The sequence below is a fragment of the Elephas maximus genome, chromosome 26 (genome assembly GCF_024166365.1).
Source record: "Elephas maximus indicus isolate mEleMax1 chromosome 26, mEleMax1 primary haplotype, whole genome shotgun sequence".
Taxonomy (NCBI): domain Eukaryota; kingdom Metazoa; phylum Chordata; class Mammalia; order Proboscidea; family Elephantidae; genus Elephas; species Elephas maximus.
The window spans coordinates 18,380,820-18,404,860 of NC_064844.1; the positions used below are offsets into that span (position 1 = coordinate 18,380,820).

General features: G+C 38.3%; 1 protein-coding gene across 5 annotated transcripts in view; it reads right to left on the minus strand.

Annotated features, from left to right (window-relative positions):
• Positions 1–24,041, minus strand: part of PPM1B (protein phosphatase, Mg2+/Mn2+ dependent 1B) — an 86,303-nt gene that overhangs the window by 21,836 nt on the left and 40,426 nt on the right. For 3 of the 5 annotated variants that reach the window (XM_049870170.1, XM_049870166.1, XM_049870169.1), the window contains exons 2-3: positions 11,086–11,945; positions 3,445–3,562 (exon numbers count right to left, since the gene is read on the minus strand). In XM_049870170.1, coding sequence (XP_049726127.1) covers positions 3,445–3,562; positions 11,086–11,931 — 964 coding nt within the window. In that variant the 5' untranslated portion in view covers positions 11,932–11,945. Of the gene's footprint in view, positions 1–3,444; positions 3,563–11,085; positions 11,946–20,548; positions 20,624–20,977; positions 22,633–24,041 lie in introns of those variants that run through there. The other 2 variants (XM_049870168.1, XM_049870167.1) reach the window with 2 other exon arrangements.

Sequence of the window (24,041 nt, forward strand, 5' to 3'; positions counted from 1 at the left end):
TAATTCAAGGATCCCGTCATACTCTCCAGAGCCTCAAGATTACAACACATGTATTTTCAGCCTATCAGAGTAAACAATAAATGAATTTTCAAAAGAATATACAACTAATAAGCAAACGCAGGGATAACTGGAATAGAAAATATTGGATTAATCCAAAAGAAGGCAAGAAAGGAGAAAAAAGGATCCAAGAATAGATGAAACATACGGAAAACAAATGAGATGGTGATTGAAACCCCAACACTTCCCTCCTTCAATCCTGAATAATGTAGTGGGAAAGCCATTAGCTAAGGTCCCCCAAGGTAAGTCTGTCAGGCAGGGGGTGACAGTGACAGCAGCACGGCCCAGCATGGGGCGTCCAAGCCCAAACGCAGCAAGCAAAGTTTTAGGAGTGGAGATGAGAGCCAACAATGGGCAATCAATGCCAACATGAAGCAAGGAGTGCACCTGCCCAGGGGTTAGCAGGTTAGAAGTGTCTGACTGGTCAGTAGAAGCCAGATTCCTCACGGTGGAAGGGAGTTACAAATATGAAAAGAGAGAAAAGGGAACGGACCCAGTAGTGTTAGAATGGGCTTGGAGTTATTGACGGGAACAACTGATACGAAAGATAAAATGATGAAAGAAGGAAGGACAAAAATGTGTATGTGTATACCTCTATCCTAAGACAGTCTGGGAGCATTACACCCCAAAAGCACACTGTGGTGCAACCAATCACTCTTACATTACCTTCCTAGCCGTGGTCTTGGAACTTCCAAAAATTGACTGCTGGGTCACAACCTTGCAAGGAATTGGTTGATTTACTATGCAAATAAAAATACAGCCAATAGGACTGAGGTCCTTGTACTCCAGCTAGGGGGACCTCACTACCATTAAGAAGAGTCTAGAGTGGAGTGCACCCTTTGAACCCCGAGTCCCTGTACTGAGAACCGTCTAAACCCAAAAGGGAGAGCTACAACACAGAAAATGGAGAGGCAGTGGACTGTCAGCCCATGGAGAGGGACAGTGGAGGTGAGCTGGTACGCCCACTGACAGATACAGCAGCTACGAGCTTGTTGGCCCAGACAGAGACAGCTGGGCACCTCCATGCAGGAAGTTTGCCTGCTGCTAAAGAGCTGTAACACTTGCTCATGCAGGGCAGAGGCCTGAGTGTGCCCTGTGCAACACGCTCCACCCCCACCCCCTGGCAGTATGGTGGGAACTAAGCTGGCCCTCAGGTAGCGCAGCACCAGGAAGCCTGATGGCATGAGAGAGAACCACGTACACCTGGGTAGTGTGGTAGGAGCCACTGGCAGCAGCCTAGAAAGACCGAGTAGCAGAGGTTGGGGAGATCCTGTGCAAGGGTCTTCCCGGCAGTAAGGCAAGGTCCAGTGAGGGTCAGTGGCAGTGCAGAAGCCTTGGGAGCTGTGCAGTCCTCCCGGCAGCGTGGTGGTAGCCAGAGGCAGTGGTGACATGAACACAGCATCTGACCTGAACCACAATGCGTTGGCCCAACAACAGAACAATGGACATGGGTAATTTGGGGAAGGGTAAGCAGTTCGCCTTTCAGAATCCATTGTTATTGTTTACTGTTTGCTTTCTATAAATAATAATAATGGCTTTCACTTTGCCAAAACTGTGTAAGTATCTCATGTGTCCAGCTCCATCACTGACAAACGCAGCACACCCTTGGAATGGCTGATGTGAGCGGATGTCCATGCCTCATTCCTAGCAGTCTTACAGTTGCCTGCATGTGCAATGCACACAGACATACCATTCACACACAATGTCCAAATCCTAATTCCTAAGTGCCATTCTCCACTAAACCGAAAGTAATCAGGAGGAATGGCTAATTAAAGGATTGGAACAGGGAAAATACAACATGAATCCCAGAACACTCACTATACCAGAAAGTAAGGAAGTGCTCAAAGAATGATGGGGACTGGTCAAAAAGACTGGAGCAAACTTAAAGGGGCTTTCACTAACCAAAAGGAACATTAAAATAAATAAAAACAGATTATAACACATTGAATAAAATAGGAATCTATGAGTCCATGCTTATATGAAGAAATAAATGGGCTGAAGAGAACACTTTTTCATACAATAAAATGCCAACTAGTAAAAACAGAAGGAAAGACTGAACTAGAAAATCACTATGACTACACCAGTAATAACCGATTCAGGCACAAATCATGAATGGATACTAAACTGGTAGGTGAAAATCAGATGAGGAATAGTTTACTAATATTATCTCCAAGTATCTCTCCACAAAATAAATACATTAATTACAACATACTTATTAACTTTTCAACGGAGGAGCCTGAAAGACAACATTTCAACCAAGTGATAAAAGTTAACACTACCACTAATGACAAGTAAATATTGTATCCTCCTAATATGATGCAGTAAGAATAAGCATCACTTCCGGGGTTTTCTTGCCAACGTATAATCTGAATCTTATCAAAAGGCAACATCAGCCAGCCCAAATTGAGGGACATTTCTACAAAGTAACTAACCTGTAACCTTTTTTTCTGCCCCTAACTTGTACTCTTGAAAAATGTGAGTCAGTAAAGACAACAGAAGACCATGGCACTGTTTCAAACTGAAGGAGACTAAAGAGGCATAACAGCTAAATGTAGTGCACGATACTGGATGGATCCTGGTCCTCTAAAGCCGGTACTGAGACAAATGGGGACATCTGGATGGGTCTGTGGATTAGATGGTAATACTGTATCAATGTGAATTTCCTAATTTTGATGGACATACTGTAGTTACGTAAGGGACTAATATTAATGGATAGTGAGGCATCATATCTGCAATGTTCTCTCAACTGGCTCAGAAAAAACATTAGTAATAGGAACAGAGTGTACGTGTATATAATAGAAAGCACATCGAAAGGTCAAATGAAGTATAATGTAAACAAATGGGTAACTCAGGTACATGTACGTGGAAGCTCTCTGTAATATTTTTGCAACTTTCCTGCAAAGTTTGAAATTACTGCAAAACAGTTTTAAAAAAAAAGCAAAATCAATAATCTCTGGCAACACAAATGCTAACTCTATCAGTAAGATGAAAACACATATGGCAATAAATTCTAAGGATTAACTTGGGAAAGGAGAATGAAATACAGCACTTAGTGCTTATGATACCCTGAGGCAAGTTCCACTAGAATCTTCCCTTCTTACTACTAGGAATGTAATCAGGAAAAGAAAGGGGGAAAAAAAAAAAACACAAGCTTTAACAGACTATTTTCAAATCGTTTCTCTTGGTTGGTTTAATCCGCGTACATCTTCTCTCTGTTGGTAAATCCCTACAGATGTGGTAGTAAATCTTAGGGAGATAGATGTGTGGATATTAGGCTTTGTTTTGGAATACTTAATTGCATTTTTTCTAAGGAAATTAGAAAAGAATTATTTGATAAACATGGAAGAATACTTATCTTTCCTTCTAAATAAAAAGCTCCTTTCTTACCTTCCACCCTTGATTCCAAGTGCTTATCCAACTCTGAATCTTTTTTCATCGCTTCATCTGAGACCTTGGGGGCATTTGAAAAGCAAACTAGCACAATACTCATGTTATCTCGACTTCCCTGTATATTGAAGAAGGAAAATGAAAAAATTATATTTTATATTCTACCAACTTTCCATTATTTACTTCTAAAGAGTTAATTACCTTAAGCAATTATAGTGTATTTAATCACCTAAAACGTATACATTCAACACAATTTTTATTCCAAAGAACAATTTTAAGCACAGTCTGAAGAACAAAGTCTCTAGGTATGGGAAGATCTATATTTTTGGATTTTTTATTCTGTGTAGCTATTCTTCTTATCCACCACCATTCCAAAGCCTGAAAAATGAAGAAAGCTTCACATATATTAAACCTCCTAAACTGGTTCCCACTCAAAATCTTATTCCTATATTCCCAAAGTGGCTTAAGCCCAACAATTACCCTCCCAAACACATGTGCAAATTTTTTCTACCTAATCAGCTCATATCAGAACAATGCCATCACAACTCTCCTGAAATCTCAGACACAGCTAAAAAATGCAGATCAGCACAGTACTCGAGTTAAACTGTGAAACTATAAGCAAAGAAAACATTCAGTCTGAAGCTGTTCTGAGGATGCAGCATCAAACAGTGCCATTTAACTTAGGAGGCTGAGATACAACCGTGGTCAGATGTATAACTTTCAAAGAAAAGACTTCAGGCTGTTGTACAGAATCACGAAGAGTTTCAGGGTCTTTAGAGAACAATTAAAAATGCTGATTTTTAAGGATATATTTTCCTGCTGTCTTTTAAACCACACCCTCATAAATGATCTATGTTAAAGGAAGCACAGTATATTACTTCTCTATTACCATGAGACTATGAGCAATAAATTAAAAACATCTTCTTCTTACTTTTCTATAGGCATATTACTTTACGTTTCTAAAAACAGTGATTTTTTTTCCCCAGATATTTTTTTTCTGTTTACCACCCCTGAAAACTGTGTCAATGAGGAGGGTAGGCTATTTTGTCTGATAGTGGGGTTTGCCAGTGCCAGTGAAAGAAGCCAAGGACACACCCGGTTATTTCGGCCTAATCTAGGCAGGCACTGCTTGGTTCAGACTTGCCACCTTTCCAGAACCCATATTAAACAATCCAGCATGCAGCCAAAAGGACAGGCAGACCTTGGAGGACTTCTGCCACCATCTCCTAGGTCAATGGAGCAAAGTTCGAAAACAGTAGAGGTTAAGTCTAAGAAGCCTTCAAAAGAAGTATCTCTATCCACAGACTCTAGCGTTTTGATAGGAAGAACTGTCATGAGTCTACAATCAGATTCCCAATACCTGGAAAATCAGAATTTCCAAACTGGGCCAAACTAATCTCATTCTTTCATGAAACCCACCAAAAAGTCCATAATGGCTTAATATTAAAAATAGTGTATGAAGATGTATAGTTTTGAACAACAAAAAAGGATTCAATATATGGCACAGGAATCAGGCATTTACCATAGAAGTTCAGGTCAAACAAAAATTTAAAACTGTACCATGGATCTTATTCAAGAGTCAAGCATTACTATAACACTAATGATTTTTTAAAAAGCAGTTTCATTAATAAGCAGAATTAACACCATAGATTTTTAGATATCTAGTTTTTCCTAACCATTTTCTATTTCGGTAACAATAACATGAAAACTTCATCAATTTCATTATATATATATATATATATATATATATATATATATATATATATATATATATATATATATAAAATTTCCATTAGATTTTATAAGTTATAGAATACAGATCTAACCAGTTGGAAGATAAACCAAAAGATAGTTTCGAGAAGTTTACTCCTCCCCACCCCTCGCCAAGATATCTAAAGGAAATAACTCACATTTATATCTTGGGCATTTGTGACTTCAGTGATGCTCCTTCTATTCTATATAAAGGTCATTTTCTTCAAACACAAAGTATGCTTTTAAAAGGCCCTCCCCTTTGTGTGTATTGTCTTCTAGAGACAAATCATCCTTGCATGATTGAGTATACACTTTTCATTAAGTCCCGAGAATTAAATGAACATGTTTTAAAAACAAAAGACACATCTTGGAGAACTAAAGCAGTTATTCAAATATTTAAAGACTGGCTACTTGACACCAGTACAGCAGTACCATGTTAAGGAATGAGAACGTTAATAGATAGGTTAAAGTAGCCAGCGCCACAGAACCAAGTCTTAGCATAGGTACTAGGTTGTGAGCACAATCTTCATAACTGCCATGGTCAGTAAGTAAAAGAATATCTGCTAAGTGAACCACCAATATTCTTCATTTTTTTTAAGTCAAAAAAATTTTTAACACTTTCCCTGGCATATACTACGATTACCAAAGCAACAGCCAAGGTGAAGAATAGACCAGTTGCACCCATCCATGAAAAGATGAAGACTATAATTACTTTTTTTCAAAGAATATTCACTTCTCCCACCATTACCTTATTCTTTCAGCCCATATTTCTTCTCCTTTATATAAATTTACCTCTTTGTTTCATAACTACCATCAACAGAACTAAAATTTATGGAGGTCTGTAAAGCAGATACTGTTCAAAAACTCACCAAGAGCTTTGGTCCCAACAATCCCATGAGGAAGACATCATCCCTATTTTATAAATATGAAGAAACTGAGGCTTTGCCCAAATTCACACTAAGTGGCATACCAGAACTTAAAACCCAGCTTTCTGGTTCCAGAGCCTATGTTCTTAACACTAAACTCAATGTGCAAAAAGTGCACCAAGAAGCTCTGGGATACCACAGCACACTCGCAGAAGCAGGGGGGGCTACTTTAAATGAAGGGGAAACACAGAGATAGTCAACATCTGTGGACACTGCAAACTGGCTCAACCTAGCTCAAGGTAACTCACAGTTTCAACATTAAATAATGCTACATTCCTCTCAATGATATATCTTTGCAAAGCTGAGACTCTGGGGGCTGCAGTGATAAAAAGTCCCCGCAAAAATCAACTGTGAAACAGGAAATGAGGGTGGTGATGTCCAATGATTCCAAGGTTTGAGAAGGTATGCAATGCCCAGCTGATGCACACGTCCCACTAATAATTGGGTTTTAAAAGAATGAATAAAAATGTATTTTTTCTTCAATGTATATGTATAATTTTGTTGGTACATATACACTCATTAAGTTGTTTGGATCTACTTACTAAGTTTGGTCAAGTAGTGCTGTGAAAACACTGAGATACTAAGGGCTCTACGAACCAAGAAAGGTTGGGAACCTCTGCATTACACTGCACTGCTTTATATCAGTCCTTCTGCAACCTCAAAACACTGAACGCGCCCCATTCTACGTCTACTTTCGCATTACTTGAGATTACATTTTCTGAACATTACATTGGAAAGGACCTAAGTTCAGAGCTAAACAGTTATTTCTGAAGGATATATAAGCACATTTTCCATGTTGTTATCAAAAATCTGCATTGATAGTACCTTTGGAAAAGAAATCATTATTTTCCTTCGTTTTTACCTAACTATTGAGTACTAGCTCATGTTCTAACATAAACTTCTGATAGCTGGTATATAAACTAAATTCAGGGAAATCAGTATTTTAAAAGAATAAATTAAAGAAATATTGACTTGACTTACAATTTACATAAGAAAAACAAAGCGGTATGGTAACATGCACAGTACTACCCATTTCTGTAAAATGCAAGCAAAGAAAAAAAGTCTTGAAAGAAAGCTCTATTTTTATGCTTATGTATGTTGAATAAACATAGAAAAACATTTGGAAGTTCACAGAGCAAACTGTTAATAGTGCTTACCTAAGGGGGATGAGACTAGAAATGAGGAAAATAAAGACTAACAACTTTACTTCAAACATCTTTGCATTTGTTACAAAAAATACTAATTGAAAAAAAAAAAAGAAGAAGAAGAGTCTTAACGTTTCCCTTGGGGAAAAAAAAATTCAGACCAAAAAAAAGATTCTTTAGCAAACTCTTCTGGGAAACATTGGTAACAGAAATACCAAGTGTGAATCAGAAAACTTGGATTCTAGTCTCAGCTTCCACACTCACCAAGTACATAACTTAGGGCTATCTTTTAATGTCCAACACCCTCTATTTCCTTACTGGCATACTGGAAATAAAAAAGTTCATTTTCTTCAGCTCAGGTTACCATAAGGTTTGAAAAAAAATATGAGCATGATTTACAAGCTATGAAGGGCTATGCAAATATCAATTACATATTCTATACAACCTTAAGTTAGTTGGCATTAAACACCATGAATTTGGCAATAAAATGAGAAGGCTGCTTTCTTAGGGACCATTCTCCTCTAGAGTTAAATACTTAAATAGGACAACACTTAACCAGAGTCATCCATACTTACAGCTTAATATTGTTAAACTACATATCTGAAAAATTATCATCATCAACAATAATGATGCTGGCTATACCTGGCACGGTTGTTGTAAAAACTAAATGAGTTAAACTATGTGCAAAGTGCTGAGAACAGCCTCTGGCTCACAGAAAGCATTAACTTATCAATATGGTTGTGATTATGACCATGATGATTATCACAGTCTACCAAGATTCCATAAACTAACCAATCAAAGTGCTCTGTAAACTGCTAAGGCTTGACAAGTGTTAGAAGTGTGAGAAAACGTTAAGACTTCATTTAAATCTCCTATCAGAAAACACCTATTCAAGGACTGGATCTCCTCTCTCTCCCCTTAAACAGCTAACATCTACGGAGCAAAGCCACGTGTAAAGCACTGGGCTCAATGCTTTATGTGGATTTTTAAATCTTTTTTTTTAATTCAATCTTTCAGATGGAATTAAAATTAATTACCTTCTATTTTAAATACATTCTGTTTGTAATATTGCTATCCCTTGATCTTATAAACAACTGAAACGACAAAATTATGGCATTAAAAAAGCAGAAACAGAAAGGCTTAATTCCATAAGTAACTTTCAGTGGTTAAAGAATTCCTAAGTCTGTTATGCTTCTATACAAAATAGCTAACTAGCTTCTGAAAACTGGTACAGTTTGAAGGCAGCTTCTTCCAGAGGAGCTGTGATGACCCACTCCCACTAAAACTGAATGATTCATGCGCCCCAACCTCTTATCCCTGACACTATCATTCCTCATTTCAGAGAGGCCAAAACTCTATCTAAAACTTTTTAACACCATCAACAGTGAATACTTAATCACCTTAAACTGATAAAGCTATCCAGTGAAGATACATCACCAGATTCATTTAAATACTAGTCAGAGAGGTGGGGTCAAAATTCCTGAAAACTCATCCACTTGTCTACTTTACAAACTTGTTTCCTTACTCCAAATTACAGACCTAATAGGCTTTTGGCAATTCTCTCAAAACTGTTGTTGTTAACTGCAATGAGTCAAGCCAGACTCCGGGCGACCCCCTGAGCAACAGAACGAAAAGCTGCCAAGTCCTGCACCATCTCCATGATGGGTTGTGGATCTGACCGTTGTGATACATACGGTTTTCACTGGTTGATTTTCAGAAGTAGTTCGCCAGATTTTTCTTCCTACTCTGTCTCAGTCTGAAGCTTTGCTGAAACCCATTCAGCATCAGAGCGAGATGCAATCCCCTTCGCCGACAGGTGATGGTTGTGCATGAGGTGTGCCCGCCAAGAAGAGAACCTTGGTCTACAGCGTGGACGGTAAGAATTCTATCGCTGAATCACCAATACCCACATCCCTCAAAACTAAATGTCATTAATTCTATAGAATGCAATGCAGCCAAGTAAAGTTATATAGATCAATACTTACAGACATGGAGATCTCACTACAAAATTACTGCTGAATGAAAAAGCTGGTTGCAGAATACCAAGCACAATGTTTAAAGAAAGTACACGTTTACCGGCAGATAAGACTGGAAAGATACACCCCAAAACAATGAAAGCCAACCTGAGTGGGTAGCATAATTTTGAGGGTTTCTTTATATTTTCGGTATTTTTTTTTTTTTAACAAGCATATATTGTTATAATGGAAGGGAGAAAATGCTGTTTTCATTTGATAGTCGGGCAAAACAACTTATGTCTGCTTGCATCTCAAAAAGCTACTAGTCAGAATCATCTCATTTAGAGTCCAAGGAGAAAGAAATTTCTAATACCACTTGCAATCTGATCACTGACAACGATCAGTACTTCTGTACTTAACTCATCCTGAGAAGTAAAAGGATACAGTACTCTTGTGGGAAAAAAAAAAAATTAAGAGGAGCCAGAGGTACCATCACGAGAACCTTTCAGGAAAAAAGCTGTCCAATGGTAACACCAGCTCTTAAATTGCTCTATTTGAAGCTCTCTCTTTGCAACCTATGGAGAAGTAGTACATCCTTCATCGAAATCTGGACATTTGCATAGACTCAAAGATCCTCCAGGTGGCACAGCGGTTAACAGCCTGGCTGCTAACCAAAGGTCGGTAGGTAGTTTGAATCCACCAGCCACTCCCTGGAAACCTTATGGGGCAGTTCTACTCATCATATAGGGTTGCTATGAGTTGGAATCGACTCGAAAGCAACAGGTATTTTTTAAAGATCCTTCTTGAGAAACATTTTTGGCTATACTTGTAGCTTCCAAAGCAACTCACCTGATGGGAAAACAGAATGGTTCTCCATCTACACAGGATAGATAAGTCAGACTCATATAGCAAAAAGTCAGTTTTGCCTTGGTATCTTTTCAACTAGAGCCATAAAACACTTGCACACTCCAGGCACCGGCCAAATAACTCAAATTTTAATTGACTGCTACATAGCAGGTGCTGTCAGAAAACCTACTGTAAACAACTGAATATTTTAAACACATAAAAGCCAAGTGCAAATCACTCTGCATTTTTTTTTTCTATCACTGTATCAAGACTCATAGAAAATTCAATGTTCCACAGGAATTTTTCACAATATTACATTTTTTTTTTTCATTGTTAATGATTAAAAAAAAAAATCTATAGAGGAAAAGAATTTTTCTATCTTCTACAAAAGTACTACATATTACTCACCATGTCATATAATATTACTTACACACAGTGTCACGTGTAAGTCTCTTGTAGATTTTATTGCCAGGAAAAGCTTCTTTTCTGAGACAATGAGAAATACACGACTCATGCTTTCACTTTAGTTTCTGTCTTGGCTGCTAGGAAGCTCGGAACTAAATTGCAAAACTATACTTAGCCTAGGTTTCTGGCATATCTTGCAATATTTTATGTGGCTATTGATCTTTTTTTTATTGATCTTTTAGTATATCTAGTACAGAATTCTACTATATACATATTTTAACAAACTGCTTCCCAAGAGGCACAAGAAGGCTATTGCCAATGTCGAGGAATTAAATCAAACTCCATAATTCTGAATACCAACAAACCATTAAGTACTTAAGTAACGAAAAATGCTACAATCTCATTAAACTTAATTTTCAAATAGAAGGTTTGGGAGAACAGGGATGGCAGGAAACAGCAAAACCAATTCTGGGGAAGAAAGTATATGAAAATATACAGGTCTTCCCTAATCAAACCCTAAAATTCTTTTTAAATTTAAGATTGTTTATTTTACTTACCCATGCTATTCAAAATCAACAGGGCATTTTAATTATAACAAAAAAATGTACATACCTTATGTAAACAAGTATCCACTACCCAATTGCACACATTTTCCAGGTCATCAGATACCTCAAGCCTAGATTTAACAAATTCACAGAGCTCCTCGTTACTCATAACATCCCAGATCCCATCGCAAGCCAAGATGATAAATTCATCCTCTTCTGCTCTTAAAATTTCGTAAACCTCAGGCTCTGGAGAAACAAGTTGTTCTGTTGGGCCCTTGCCATCGACACACTTGTAATCATAGTCCCCCAGAGCACGAGACACTGCTAATGAACCATTAACACGCTGTATCATGACACTGCCTCCTGCATTTTGGATTCGCTCCTTCTCCCTTGGATTGCAAGGTTTGTGATCCTGGGTAGAAAAGCAGACTTGTCCATTCCTATACAGCACAGCACGTGAATCACCACAGTTGATAAAGTAAATATGTTTAGGAGAAATCATAACTCCCACTGCCGTTGAACCACTCCTATCCATCCCATTTCTGAGGTCTGAAAAGTTACGCATGTATTCATCAATTTTCAAGAAGCCAGTTCTGATACCATTCTTGACATTTTCCACTGAAGGCTCAAAAGCAGATCCTGATTTTCCCGCTGCCCTAAAGTCTTCATTATTAGTAATGTGTTCTAATAAATGCGTGGAGCAGTAATTTGCCACTCGGGATCCGGCATGACCATCATAAACAGCAAAAAATGACCAGTCTTCCAAGCCGTGAGGAATACCCACGACAGCTGTGTGGGCGTCTTCCATTTCCACTCTCCATCCTTGCATGCTACTCAGGCCGTAGCGTAAACCATTCCCAGCACCGTGAGCATTATGTTTCTCAGTTTTGGGCTTATCCAAAAAGGCACCCATGTTTAGTAATGAATCTGAAAGAAAAAAAAAAATTGTAGGTGTTAAATGTTTAAATTCAATACAATATGTACCTACAATATTCCACCTACTCTCTAGTAATTCCTATCTCAATATATATTACCTCTTAATTACAGTAACATCCTAATTTATTGAAATGCAAAACAAAAGAAATTTTCCCCGTGCATCTTTCTTTTAGCATACCCAAAACCCAGTGCCGTCAAGTCGATTCCGACTCATAGCGACCCTATAGGACAGAGTAGAACTGCCCCATAGAGTTTCCAAGGAGCGCCTGGTAGATTCGAACTGCTGACCCTTTAGTTAGCAGCCGTAGCACTTAACCACCATGCCACCAGGGTTTCCTCTTTTAGCGCAGTGGTTTCTTAATCCTAGTACCTTAGAATCACCAGACAATCAAATCAGAATCTCTAAGAGCGGAACACAGATATCTGCAGTTTTTTAAAAGCCCCTCTGATGATTTCAGAAACGCTGGTGGCATAGTGGTCAAGAGCTACAGCTGCTAACCAACAGGTTGGCAGTTCAAATCCACCAGGTGCTCCTTGGATACCCTGTGGAGCAGTTCCACTCTGTCCTATAGGGTCACTTTGAGTCGTAATCAACTTGACGGCAGTGGATCTCTGGTGATTTCAAGGTCCAGCCAAGGTTAAGAACTACTATTCTAGGAGAAAGAAAAGCCAAGATAATAAGCTTGGTTAAGAATTTTTTTTTTAATTCCACTTAAACAATAAATCTAAGATTGACATAAACTCCAGCCTCATCTTATATGAGCCTGAACAATGAGAATATTCAGAACGGTGCATCATCTTGTTTAATATACTAAAGGAGGCAAGTATGCTAACATATTTTAGAAAGACTTCCAAAACATGTATTGAAATCAAAATTGCTTTTCTAGTGATAAATATTTGTCTAGCATCTCTTTGCTTTACTATTCACACAAAAAAGTAGTCTTTATTACTGAAACACAATGAGCGAATGAACACCCCGGGTAAGGTATGTTAGAAATACCTATACTTTTACCAGCCTCGAAGCAAATCTTCCACACTGTGTCTATCTGTTCTGACACTGATTTCTTCACATCAGCAAAGTTTACTAGGCCTACTGCAAAGGCATTTGCTGACGGAGGAATGCATTTTAACTTTTTGCCATATGTTTCATGTACTATTTCAGTCATTTTGATCTAAGTAGGGAAAAACAAGGGTTTTCCCAGAGGTACAGCTTTCTTGTCTTACTATTAAGTGAGAAACCTCAAAGGACTTTCTAAACATTCATAGTGAAATTTTGTAAAGTACTGGAGTAAGAGTTGTATGGATTTATCAGACCTCTCTGAAAAAACTCCTAAAGGTTACTCTTTATCCGCAGAATGCTTAGTTTTTAAGTGTTCTGCTAATTTTTTATGATTTCCTACTATCATTTAGCTTTATTTCAAGATACAAGTACACTTAGGCAAGGTTACAGTTCTTCTAATAGCAAATACAGACCCCTATTTCAAACAGTCTTCTTAACAACCTCAGATTTTCTCAAGGACGTATTTGTTAGGTCTGACTATTTTTTTTATATCATAGTTTTTATGCCATAATAAGAGCTCATACTCGAATTAGGAGACCTATCAATTCTAACATTTTTTGTGTTGTATACCCATGTGTGCTTTATTAGAATTACATTCAATCTGAATTTTATAATTCTCTTTTACAGTCACTTATCCATTTTTTGAAGATAGTTTAATTAAAATTAGATCATTTAAAAATCAATGTAATCACATGTAAATTGCAATATGATATACCAAACCCGTTGTAGTCCAGTCGATCTCGACTCATAGCCCGACTCACAGCGACCCTACAGGACAGAGTAGAACTGCCCCCATAGGGTTTCCAAGCAGTGCCTGGTGGATTCAAACTGCCAGCCTTTTGGTTAGCAGCTGTAATTCTTAACTGCTACCCCACCAGGGTTTCCTATGATATACCAATTAATACAAATCAGGGAGTGAAGACTCTACCAGACCATTGGACATACTACCAGGGTGGAGAAGACAAAGTCAGTTACTATGTTAAAAGTAGTTTAATCACCTTTTCCAAGACAAAAGACAATAAAGAGAAGTTCTGGGTTTTTTGTTGTTGTTGTTGTTTTTAAAATGAACACAAATAGATCGTTCCGCACACCCACTTTAGAGATCACTGGTCTATACAACTCTGTGGGCTTCAGAGTTTTTACAAGGCTGAGAATACGTACACAGGAAGCATTGTCTGAAGACTGAACAAACAATGTCCTCTACACGTGTCTCCTTTTCCATTGCCTTATTTAAGAAAAACACATTATTGTACACACAGGGGCATATTATTATTCACTTTTTTATATATAATTTATTTTTGTTTTTGTTGAGAATATACACAGAACATATGCCAATTCAACAATTTCTACAAGTACAATTCAGTGACATTGATTAACCTGAGTTGTGAAAACATTCTCGCCCTCCTTTCCTACTATTTACTTTTAATCAATAAAAAAAAATTATATAGTAATTGTACTATGAAGTAACAATCTGAGAAATTATACCTTAACAGGGGTCCTTTTATCTGAAAGTGGAAACCCTGGTGGCACAGTGGTTAAGAGTTCAGTTCGGCTGCTAACCAAAAGGTCGGCAGTTCAAATTCACCAGGCGCTCCTTAGAAACCCCAGGAGGCAGTTCTACTCTGTCCTCTAGGGTCGCTATGAGTTGGAATCAACTCGATGGCAACGGGTTTGGGTTTTGTTTTTTTTGTTTTTTTTTTATATCTGCAAGTGGGAGCAGGAAGTGGCAGTCTGCTTCCGTAAAGATTACAGCCTTGGAAACCCTATGGGGCAGTTCTACTCTGTCCTATAGGATCGCTATAAGTCAGAATCGACTCAACGGCAATGGGTTTGGTTTTGGTTTTTTATACCTGAAAAGCTTGAGGACCATTTTTTATTTAAGTAATTTACTTAAATCACTTTAAGTGATTACTTTAAGTCAGTTCAGACTCATGATAACCCCATGTGTTTCAGAGCAGAACTGCTCCATAGGATTTCTCTGTAATCTTTACAGAAGCAGATCGCCAGGCTTTTCTTCCATGGTGTCACTGGGGGGGGGGGGGTGTTCAAACCATCAACCTTTAGTTTAGTTGTTGAGCACAAACCATTTGTGCCAACCAGGGAGCTCCCAATCACACTATAAAAATCACTTAAAAGATTTCAAGTGTTCATATAGCACTGAATTCTTTTAAAATTTTTTTTTCATTTATAACCAGTGTCATAAAACACAAAAATAAATTACACATACTTTTGATGTTTCAATTAAATTAAAAATGCATATAACAATAGTCATTCATTCAAGTATTTTCTGAGCACCTACTACATAGTCTTATGGTGGAAGACATAGAATAGTAAACAGGTTATAACAGCACACTGTGATATGACGTACCATGGAATAAGTATAGGTATGCCCAGAAGAGGTGCCAAAAAAAGCCCTGCATAGTTAAAAATTTTTTCAAAGGCAGAAACCAAGCTGATACCTGAGAGAGCAGAAGAAGGAATTAAGCAGCATATACAAAGACTTAGAAAAGTACAGGCACAGTTACATGGTTCCACTTAATTGGATCTGGCTGTTAACATGTGTTTTGAGGGGCAAAGCACTAGTACTGAAATATATTCTAAGAATAACATTATTTCCTGCTGAGATGTCCATTATCTACTTATCTTGGAATCACGGATTTGGGAACTCAACAACATTTCACTCCCTTCTTGCCTGGGCAAGCATAACCTAAGAGTAAGCAAACCCAACTGAGGACAATTGTGCTCTTCCTTGAGAACAACAAATCCGGAAGAAAAGTTCTAGAGGCCCTAGAATTTAGACAGGTCTCTACAGTCTAAACTCTTCTTCTCCAGAACAGGCCTTCATACAAAAAACCCTGATATCCTCGAGTTTGCTTACAAGCTAACTCTGAAGAGGGAGCAGTCAAAACACAGCTAAAAGGTACAAATACTAAAATTGAAATTCTGCTACAATGTCCAAAATAAGGTCAAATACACACAAAGGTACATATTCAGAAGACACTAACACCACTCACTACTGGATTGTTAAAACACTTGCAAAACTGACTATAAAGCAGCATTTCGGGTTCCCTTATTCCTAAATCCTTCTTTAGCTCACTCAATTTTTTAAAGGCTAAGTAATTTCCTCAGAAACTCATTTCTACTCTTTAGGTCAAATGGATCCACATCACAGAGACTAGAAAGCAACTATGTTTTCTCTTTCCCCTGAAACATATCTAGGCAATAGAATTTCATCTAAAGTTCTTGGTTGCTGGAGAAGATAAAAGGCTAATCTCCAACTTAAAGAAAAAAAAAAAAAAAAGACCAAAATTCAATGGAAAAATTGTCTATTCTTCCTAAAAACATTAAATATAGTGTATTCTGTTAATACTGTGACTATGACAGTAAATTCTCTGAAAAAGAACAACAAAAATAATATGAAGCCTTGTTTAAAATAAAAACTTATTTTGAATTTAAACTTACAGTTTCAAGCCCCTTGCCTCTGTCAGCAAAGATGTGGCTGATTTATTCTCACCAATCACATCGTGAGTGGGGCATCCTCACCATGAGACTGCCCTCGGTTTACAATCAAGCCCAACCATATATCTCATTTATGAACTAAATTGACAGCACAGTAGAAAACAGTCAACAGGTCATCAGAGAATAGTTTGATATTTTTCAAAATAGGAAGTCACTTATACATATAAAAGTGAAAAAAAATTTATTGTACTAAGCATTTATAGTAACTGCTACTGTGACCCAAAATCAACAGAAGAACTATTTTTGTCTAGCAGGATGTGCACATTTATTTCTTTTTGAACTATGCCCTCTCTCCTTAACTATCTTCCAGCTCTGCTAAGTGATATATCCTTCCTGAAGAGCCAGGTTCAGGTCTTACCTTCTCCAGAAATCCTCTCCAGATGTTCCTTCTAGTGAACGTCATTACCATTTACTTCTTCATCCTCCATTAACGCTCAGCACATGCTACTCTGCATAACTGATGACCCTCTGAGGATGCCCTACGTATTCCCAAATAGTAATTTATGTTTGGGTCCCTGCCAAAACAAGTACTGAATAAATGTTTGATGATTAAAAAAAAAAAAAAAGATCGAGTGATATGATTCAACAAAGCAACACTTCCCTCCCCGCTAAATGTGGTATTTGCTATCTGGCCTTTACCATAAGGCCACACTTCTCTAGAGCTGGGGTGGAAGAACATTCCTTCTACCATACTGGAAAGACAAAGGCCTAAGGCAAAAACAACTCATCACTTCAGTGTGGTGTAAGGACTTTATTCTTTTAGATCAAGACTTGCGGGCGGGGGGGGGGATCATCTAGGAATGAGATCTAGGTCAATGGATGCTAAAACGGTATCCGCCACATGCAGGTAGTCCAGGAGCTATACTATATGAAGAAGCTATGCTCAGAATACAAGGCACAAATGATATTATGTATTTGATTACTATGCTTTACGTTTACTTCCCTTTGGATGTCCTCTACCCTTCGAAAAAGTTTAGAGATTCTTACCTTGTCTCAAATATCTTACTTGAAATTAAGGGGAAAAAGTCTCATGCCCATGTCAAGATAAGGTATCAAAGGTAAAACTGAATATTCTCCACCTCCCTGAAGCAGGTATTAGAGAGCAGTGGGAATAAGGAGTAGAATCTCCCTAAGGGGAGACGTTGGCTTAAGTAAACCTTGGCTTAAACAAAAATCCAGCTTTTCATTCTGTGGTACATGGGATCACCATGAGTCAGAGTTGACTCGAAGGCATCTATCTACCTACCTACCTATCTATTATATACATTTTTTCTTAGAGGGGATCAAAGTAAATCAGATTCTCAAGTAACTTAACAGCAAAAACAGAAGAAAAACAGTCAACCTAAAGGCCCAGAATCATTTAAGTTTTACCTAATCCAAGCTTACCTCTAAATGAGCTAAAATACCTAAAGATGCATCGGTCAAAATGAAAGGCTGAACGTATTTGTCTCTTATGTGTCTGAAAATCCCAGTACACTATGAAAAAGGGAATATTTAAATCCTCAAAAATAAAAATGAGAGAGGAGACAATAGAACTGAATTTTGGAGGCCAGAAAGCAGAAGAACCAGTACTAACTGACTTAGCGGAATACTAAACAAGTTGTGAGGAAAGCAAGAAGCAGCCTGGCTTAAACTGCCTGACCACACCAAAAGGCTCAGCTTTTAGGGGCACCTCTGTTTTTTTTTCTAGAAGTGGAAGTGAAACTGGGGCTAAATGCAGATTGAAAGTCTGTTTAAAAAGTAGATCTCCCCTCCCTCAACTCACCTCAGCAATTCAGCTTGGCTAAGTGAATGCGTAATAAGGTTAAAGAACTTATATTTTTGAATTTGGTGCTGGTGAAGAATACTGAATCTACCTGGGACTGCCAGAAGTACAAACAAATCTGTTTTGAAAAAAGCACAGCCAGAATGCTCCTTAGAAGCAAGGATGACACAACTTCAATCCTACGTACTCTGGACATTTATCAGCAGGGCACCAGTCCCTACAGAAGAACATTACACTTGGTAAAGTAGTGGGTCAGAGAAAAAGAAGATGATGCTTAACGAGATGGACTGACACAGTGGCTGCAACAACGGGCTCAAACACAGCAAAAGGTTGTGAAGATGGCACAGGACTGGGCACACAGTGGCACACCCTCTTGTATACAGGGTCAGTATGGGTCGGAACTGACTGGACAGCACCTAATGACAACAAATGAATGCTGCTCCTTTATTCCCTAAAGGCTTATTTTCTGAAGAAGGTAAAACAGGGCCTCTGAACTGTGAACATCATGCAAAGATGAGGGCAAAAGGCTAAACTTAAAATATGGAATTAAGTTTATGTACTTACTGTTACATATACTATCCTTTTCAGGCACTCAGCTCTCTAAATATTGGCAAACCAGATTTATACCCTCTAAGAAGCCCTGGTGGCCCTGGTGGCCCAATAGTTAAACACTAACCAAAAGGTTGGCAGTTTGAATCCTGCCAATGGCTCCACAGGGAAGACCTGGTGATCTGCTTCAGTAAAGATTACAGCCTAGGAAATCATACGGGACAGTTCTACTCTATCATACTGGGTTGCTATGAGTCAAGTATCAACTCAACAGCACCTAATAACAAACAAAAAATGAGAAGAGTTGAGAGAATCTCACCAGGTCTAGGTGAAAGATTGAAAAGTACTAACACTGGAGGTCCCCTCCCTCCCCCAAAAAAGAGGCCCAGCTAAATCACCCTGTAGTAAACCCCCTGGCCAACAAATCCCACTGACAGGCACAGCGCTTCAATTAGCTATTTAATACCCACTTTAAAATTTAAAACTAAAAAAAAAAAAATTTTTTTTTTTTTAAATATAGGTGGGTAGTCCATGGTCAGACATGGAAGAATTTTCCTAATATCAAAGACAGAGACCAAAGCAAGCAGAAAAGGGCTTCCTGGAAGAGAAAGAGAAGAATTTTTAAGGAAAGAAGGGAGTAAAGAAGAAAGCAAGCACGAAAAGTCCTTTCAGAAAGATAAGTTTTTGAATCCATTAGATAAGAGGATGCTATGAAAAGGAAAAAAAGAACATTCAGAGAACAAAAGAGCTCTTGAAAAGTAAAAATATAATTGTAGAAGAGAAAGTTGGGAAAATAAAATTTGAAAAAAAAACTCCCAGATATTAGAGTACAAAACAGAGATGGTAAACTGGGAGATGAGCAGCACAGGAGCTTCAAAAGCCAAAATACATGGCAAGCTAGAGCAAAAAAATAATTTCAAAAAATAATCTTAAGAAAAGTCGCAAAGTGAAGGGCCTAAGTTTCAGGATTAAAAAGGCCCACCCTTTGGCAAGCATGACAGATGAAAACAGACATATACCGAAGCACAGTAGCCAAAATTTCAGGACACCAGCAATAGGGAGAAGAGCTGATAAGCTTTCAGAGGCGGAAAAAGCTTTCGTACAAAAACTCAAAAATAAGAATGGCACTGGTCTGGACTAGGGGGATATTTTGGGATTGAATTAGTGACTAGTACATCAAACATTGAACAAAAGTTATTAACTTTAGAGAAAACAAAAAGTTATACAAGAGTTAAAAAGTAATCCCATCTTGAAAGGGTGAGGACGGACAGCAAGCTAGGGGGGAGGAACGTGTAGACAAAGAGCAAAATCTCACTTGCATAATGGGAGATCAATAAATATTTCCTATCCCAAACAAAACTGAAAAATCAGGAAGTAGCAGTTGAAGTACATCATTTGAATTTGTGAAGATAAATTCCAAAAGAATCAACTGTAAGAGTTCAAAATGGTTACTTCTGGGGAACTCAATTTTTCTTAACAAAGCTTATAGAACTAACTGCTTCTTTAAACTATTTAAATGTATATGTTTAATTAAAAAAAAAAGTATCAAGTAAAGCAACAGCACATTATTTGAAAAGAACTAGGAGTTGCACTTCAGATCACAAGCTAATTTCCCTAATGAGAAGCTGGACTGTATCAATAACTCAGCATCGGGACTGAAGGAAGTCTCATTAAGAACCCACAACACATAGATGACACAACCTTGCTTGCCGAAAGTGAACGGGACTTGAAGCACTGAGGAAGGTCAAGGACCACAATCTTCACCACGGCTTACGCCTGAAAATGAAGAAAACAAAAATCGTAACAACTGGACCAATAAACATCATAATAAATGGAGAAAAAAACTGAAGCTGTCAATAATTTCATTCTACATGGATCAACATTGACGTCCACGGATACAGCTGTCAAGAAATCAAATATTGTATTGCACTGGACAAATCTGCTTTAAAGTTTTTAATAAAACCTATTTAAAAACTGCTTTAAATCTTTAAAGTTGTTAAAAAGCAGCTGCGGTCTTTTTTAGTCATCTCACATACATGTGAAAATTGGACAATGAAAAAGGAAGACAGAACAATTAATGCCTTTGAATAGTGGTGCTGGCAAAGAATACTGAATATATTATGGACTTACAGAAAAATGAACAAATCAGTCTTAGAAGAAATACAGTCAGAGTTTTCCTTAGAAGTGAAGATGGCAAAACTTCTGCTTGCTTACTTTGGACACATCACCAGGAAAGACCGATCACTAGAAAAGAACATCAGGCATGGTAAAGTAGAGTCAGCAAAACAAGGAAAACCCTCCGTGAGATGGACTGACAAAATGGTCACCGCAATGCACTCAAACATACCAAAGGACGTGAAGACGGCATGTGACCGGGCAACGTTTCTGGGGTGCAATGGATCCTTTATGTGGCCTTTCTGACCCTGGATTTGCAGGATGCCTATGAGGACTGATCAAGGTTCGAACCTGGTAGGAAAGCCCTTACCCTGAAATTGGCAAGGAATTTTCCTATATAAATGGCCAATACCACAGCGGTTTTAGGGACCTCCTCATAAAAAGAGCCTGGAAGGGACTGCACCCTTTGGACATGAGCTCCCTGAGCTGAGAATCTCCTAAACCCAGATCAAAGAGCTGTATATACGTAAAGGAACACTGAGCCAGTAACACCAATGCCCAAGAGAGGCCGAGAGGGGCCCAGTGGCAGAGCAGAGCGGCTGCGTGAGGCCAGCAGAGGCCTGGGAGACCTGGTGCAGCGGTCGCCCACAAAACACTTTTGCTCTGAGAACTGGGGCTGGCCCAGGGCTGGCCCAGAGCTGCTGGTTGAGAGCTGGACCAGTCAGTGAAGAGGGCAGAGCCAGGCGAAAGGGGCCACCGAGAGACAGAGAGAATGACTGCAGCCATGCCACATCTGAGCTGATGAGGTGAACCTAGCACCTACACCACACACAGCACACCTTCTGACACTTCAGCCACAGCGTGCCTGACCAACAATCTAAGAACAGACATCGGTTTTTTGGGAAGAGTAAGCAGGTCCCCTCTGAGACGTAAGCGGGCCCCTCTCCTATAGCACAAAGTGGAGCACACGTTGGGGGTGGCTGGCTTACCATCAATCTGTTCCTGTTATCGTTTGCTTTCTATGAGTAATAATGCCTTTCATCTGCCAACACTGTGTAAGTGTCTCGTATGTACGGCTCGACCATACTGGATGGACATAGCACCCATAGAGTACTTGGTGCCACTGAGTGGAATTCTCATGCCAGTAGTCTGGTAGATACTTGGGATCCAGTGACAGCTTTTAAGGCAACCAAAAAAAAAATTTTTTTAAGCGTGCAGTGCAGTTTTGTTCTGTTATACATAAAGTCACGGAGCTGACTCAACGGCAAGTAACGATAATTCAGCAAGAAAAAGACCACTATTATAGAAAACTGGACAAAGAAAACACAAATGGATCGTAAACTACGTCCAATCTTAGATTCAAAAGGGAAATGGAAATGAAAATTACAATGCGGTATCATCTTTCACATATCAGATTGGTAAAGATCAAAGGTTTGGTAAATCACACTCTTGGCATGATCGTGCAGAAAATACTCGTATTACTGGTACCAGTATAGCCTGGCACAATTTCAGTGACAGACAATTTGATAATATCTATCAAAATTACATTTGTACATACTTCTTAGCCAAATTCTAAGAATCCACCTACAGATTTACTCCTGCCTGGAAGAAATGATTATTCACTATGCAGTGTTGGCAAAAGTAAAATACACCAACCAATCTTAATATCCCTTATTGGAGATGGATTATTTTATTTACTAGGATGAATTATGATACATATTTAATGATAAAACGATACTTGCCAACAATGAAATATTGTAGAGTAGTAAAAAAGAGAATGAAGAAGTCATCTACTAACACGGAACGGTTTCATAAAAAATTGCTAAGTGAAGAAACAAGATGTGGAAATATAATATCCTACAATTTTTCAAAGAAAAATTTTTTCAAAAGTATATATGGTTTTGCTTACATATATATATATATATATAACACCTACTCCTCACATACTATCTCACCTGACATTCTGCATCTACAACAAAGGTGAAAAATCTACTATCCAACTATTTTGTACATTAACTATGCACATCTGTCAGTAATGAACACCAAGACGTAAGGCTGGAATAACACTGGCTATGATGGCAGTTATGTAATGATGTAGTCATCCTCCATTTTGTGATCTGATATGGTCATCCTCCATTTTCGCATAATGACATGGTCTCTGGCACCTAACTATGTCGATAAGTGAGGAGTACGTGTGTGTATGAGTATATACATATGTGTGCGTGCGTATATGTATATATGTACAAACATATAAATACAAGCAGCAAAAATTTATAATCTCTGAAGTATACATAAGAACCGGAAACTTGCTGGAAGAGAGAGAAATCAAGAGGTTGGGAGACTGGAATGAAAAAGAGACTTTCCATTATATACTATTTTCTGCCTTTTCCATTTTAAAGCATATAAATGTCATTATCTATATGCACATACACAGGTGGTGTACACAAAATACACAAAGATATGTACTATTATATGTATATGTTAAATATATAAGAGGGCAAGAAAAACTCCAGAAGTAATTATCTGACATAGAAATGTTTCATAAATAACTATCTACTGGAATTAAAAACACAAGTAAAAGACAGAAAATGAAAAAGAAAACTATAGAATCCATGTAGAAAATAGAAGATTCAACTAGTAGCAATTCCAGAAAAAAACAGAAGAGAAAATCATCAAAAAATTGTCTTAACTTCTTAGTGCTGGCAGATGGTGGAGATCTGACTCTTTAAAATTTGTTATTGTTAGTTGTCATTGAGTCTCAGGAGGTGGTTTTACCTTTTTAAAGGAAAGTAATGGTTCCAACCTTTGAAATGGAGGCAGCCCTGACCAGCACAGTCCCTTCAACAGTTCTGATGTCAGAACAGATGTTTGCAACCATGTTGCCCCACTGGCCCATTTCCTGCCTGTAGAATTCCAGGAAGCAGGCATCATTTCAGAAACCCTGGTGGGGTAGTGGTTAAGTGCTACGGCTGCTAACCAAGAGGCTGGCAGTTCAAATCTGCCAGGCGCTCCTCGGAAACTCTATGGGGTAGTTCTACTCTGTCCTATAGGGTCGCTATGAGTCAGAAACAACTCGACC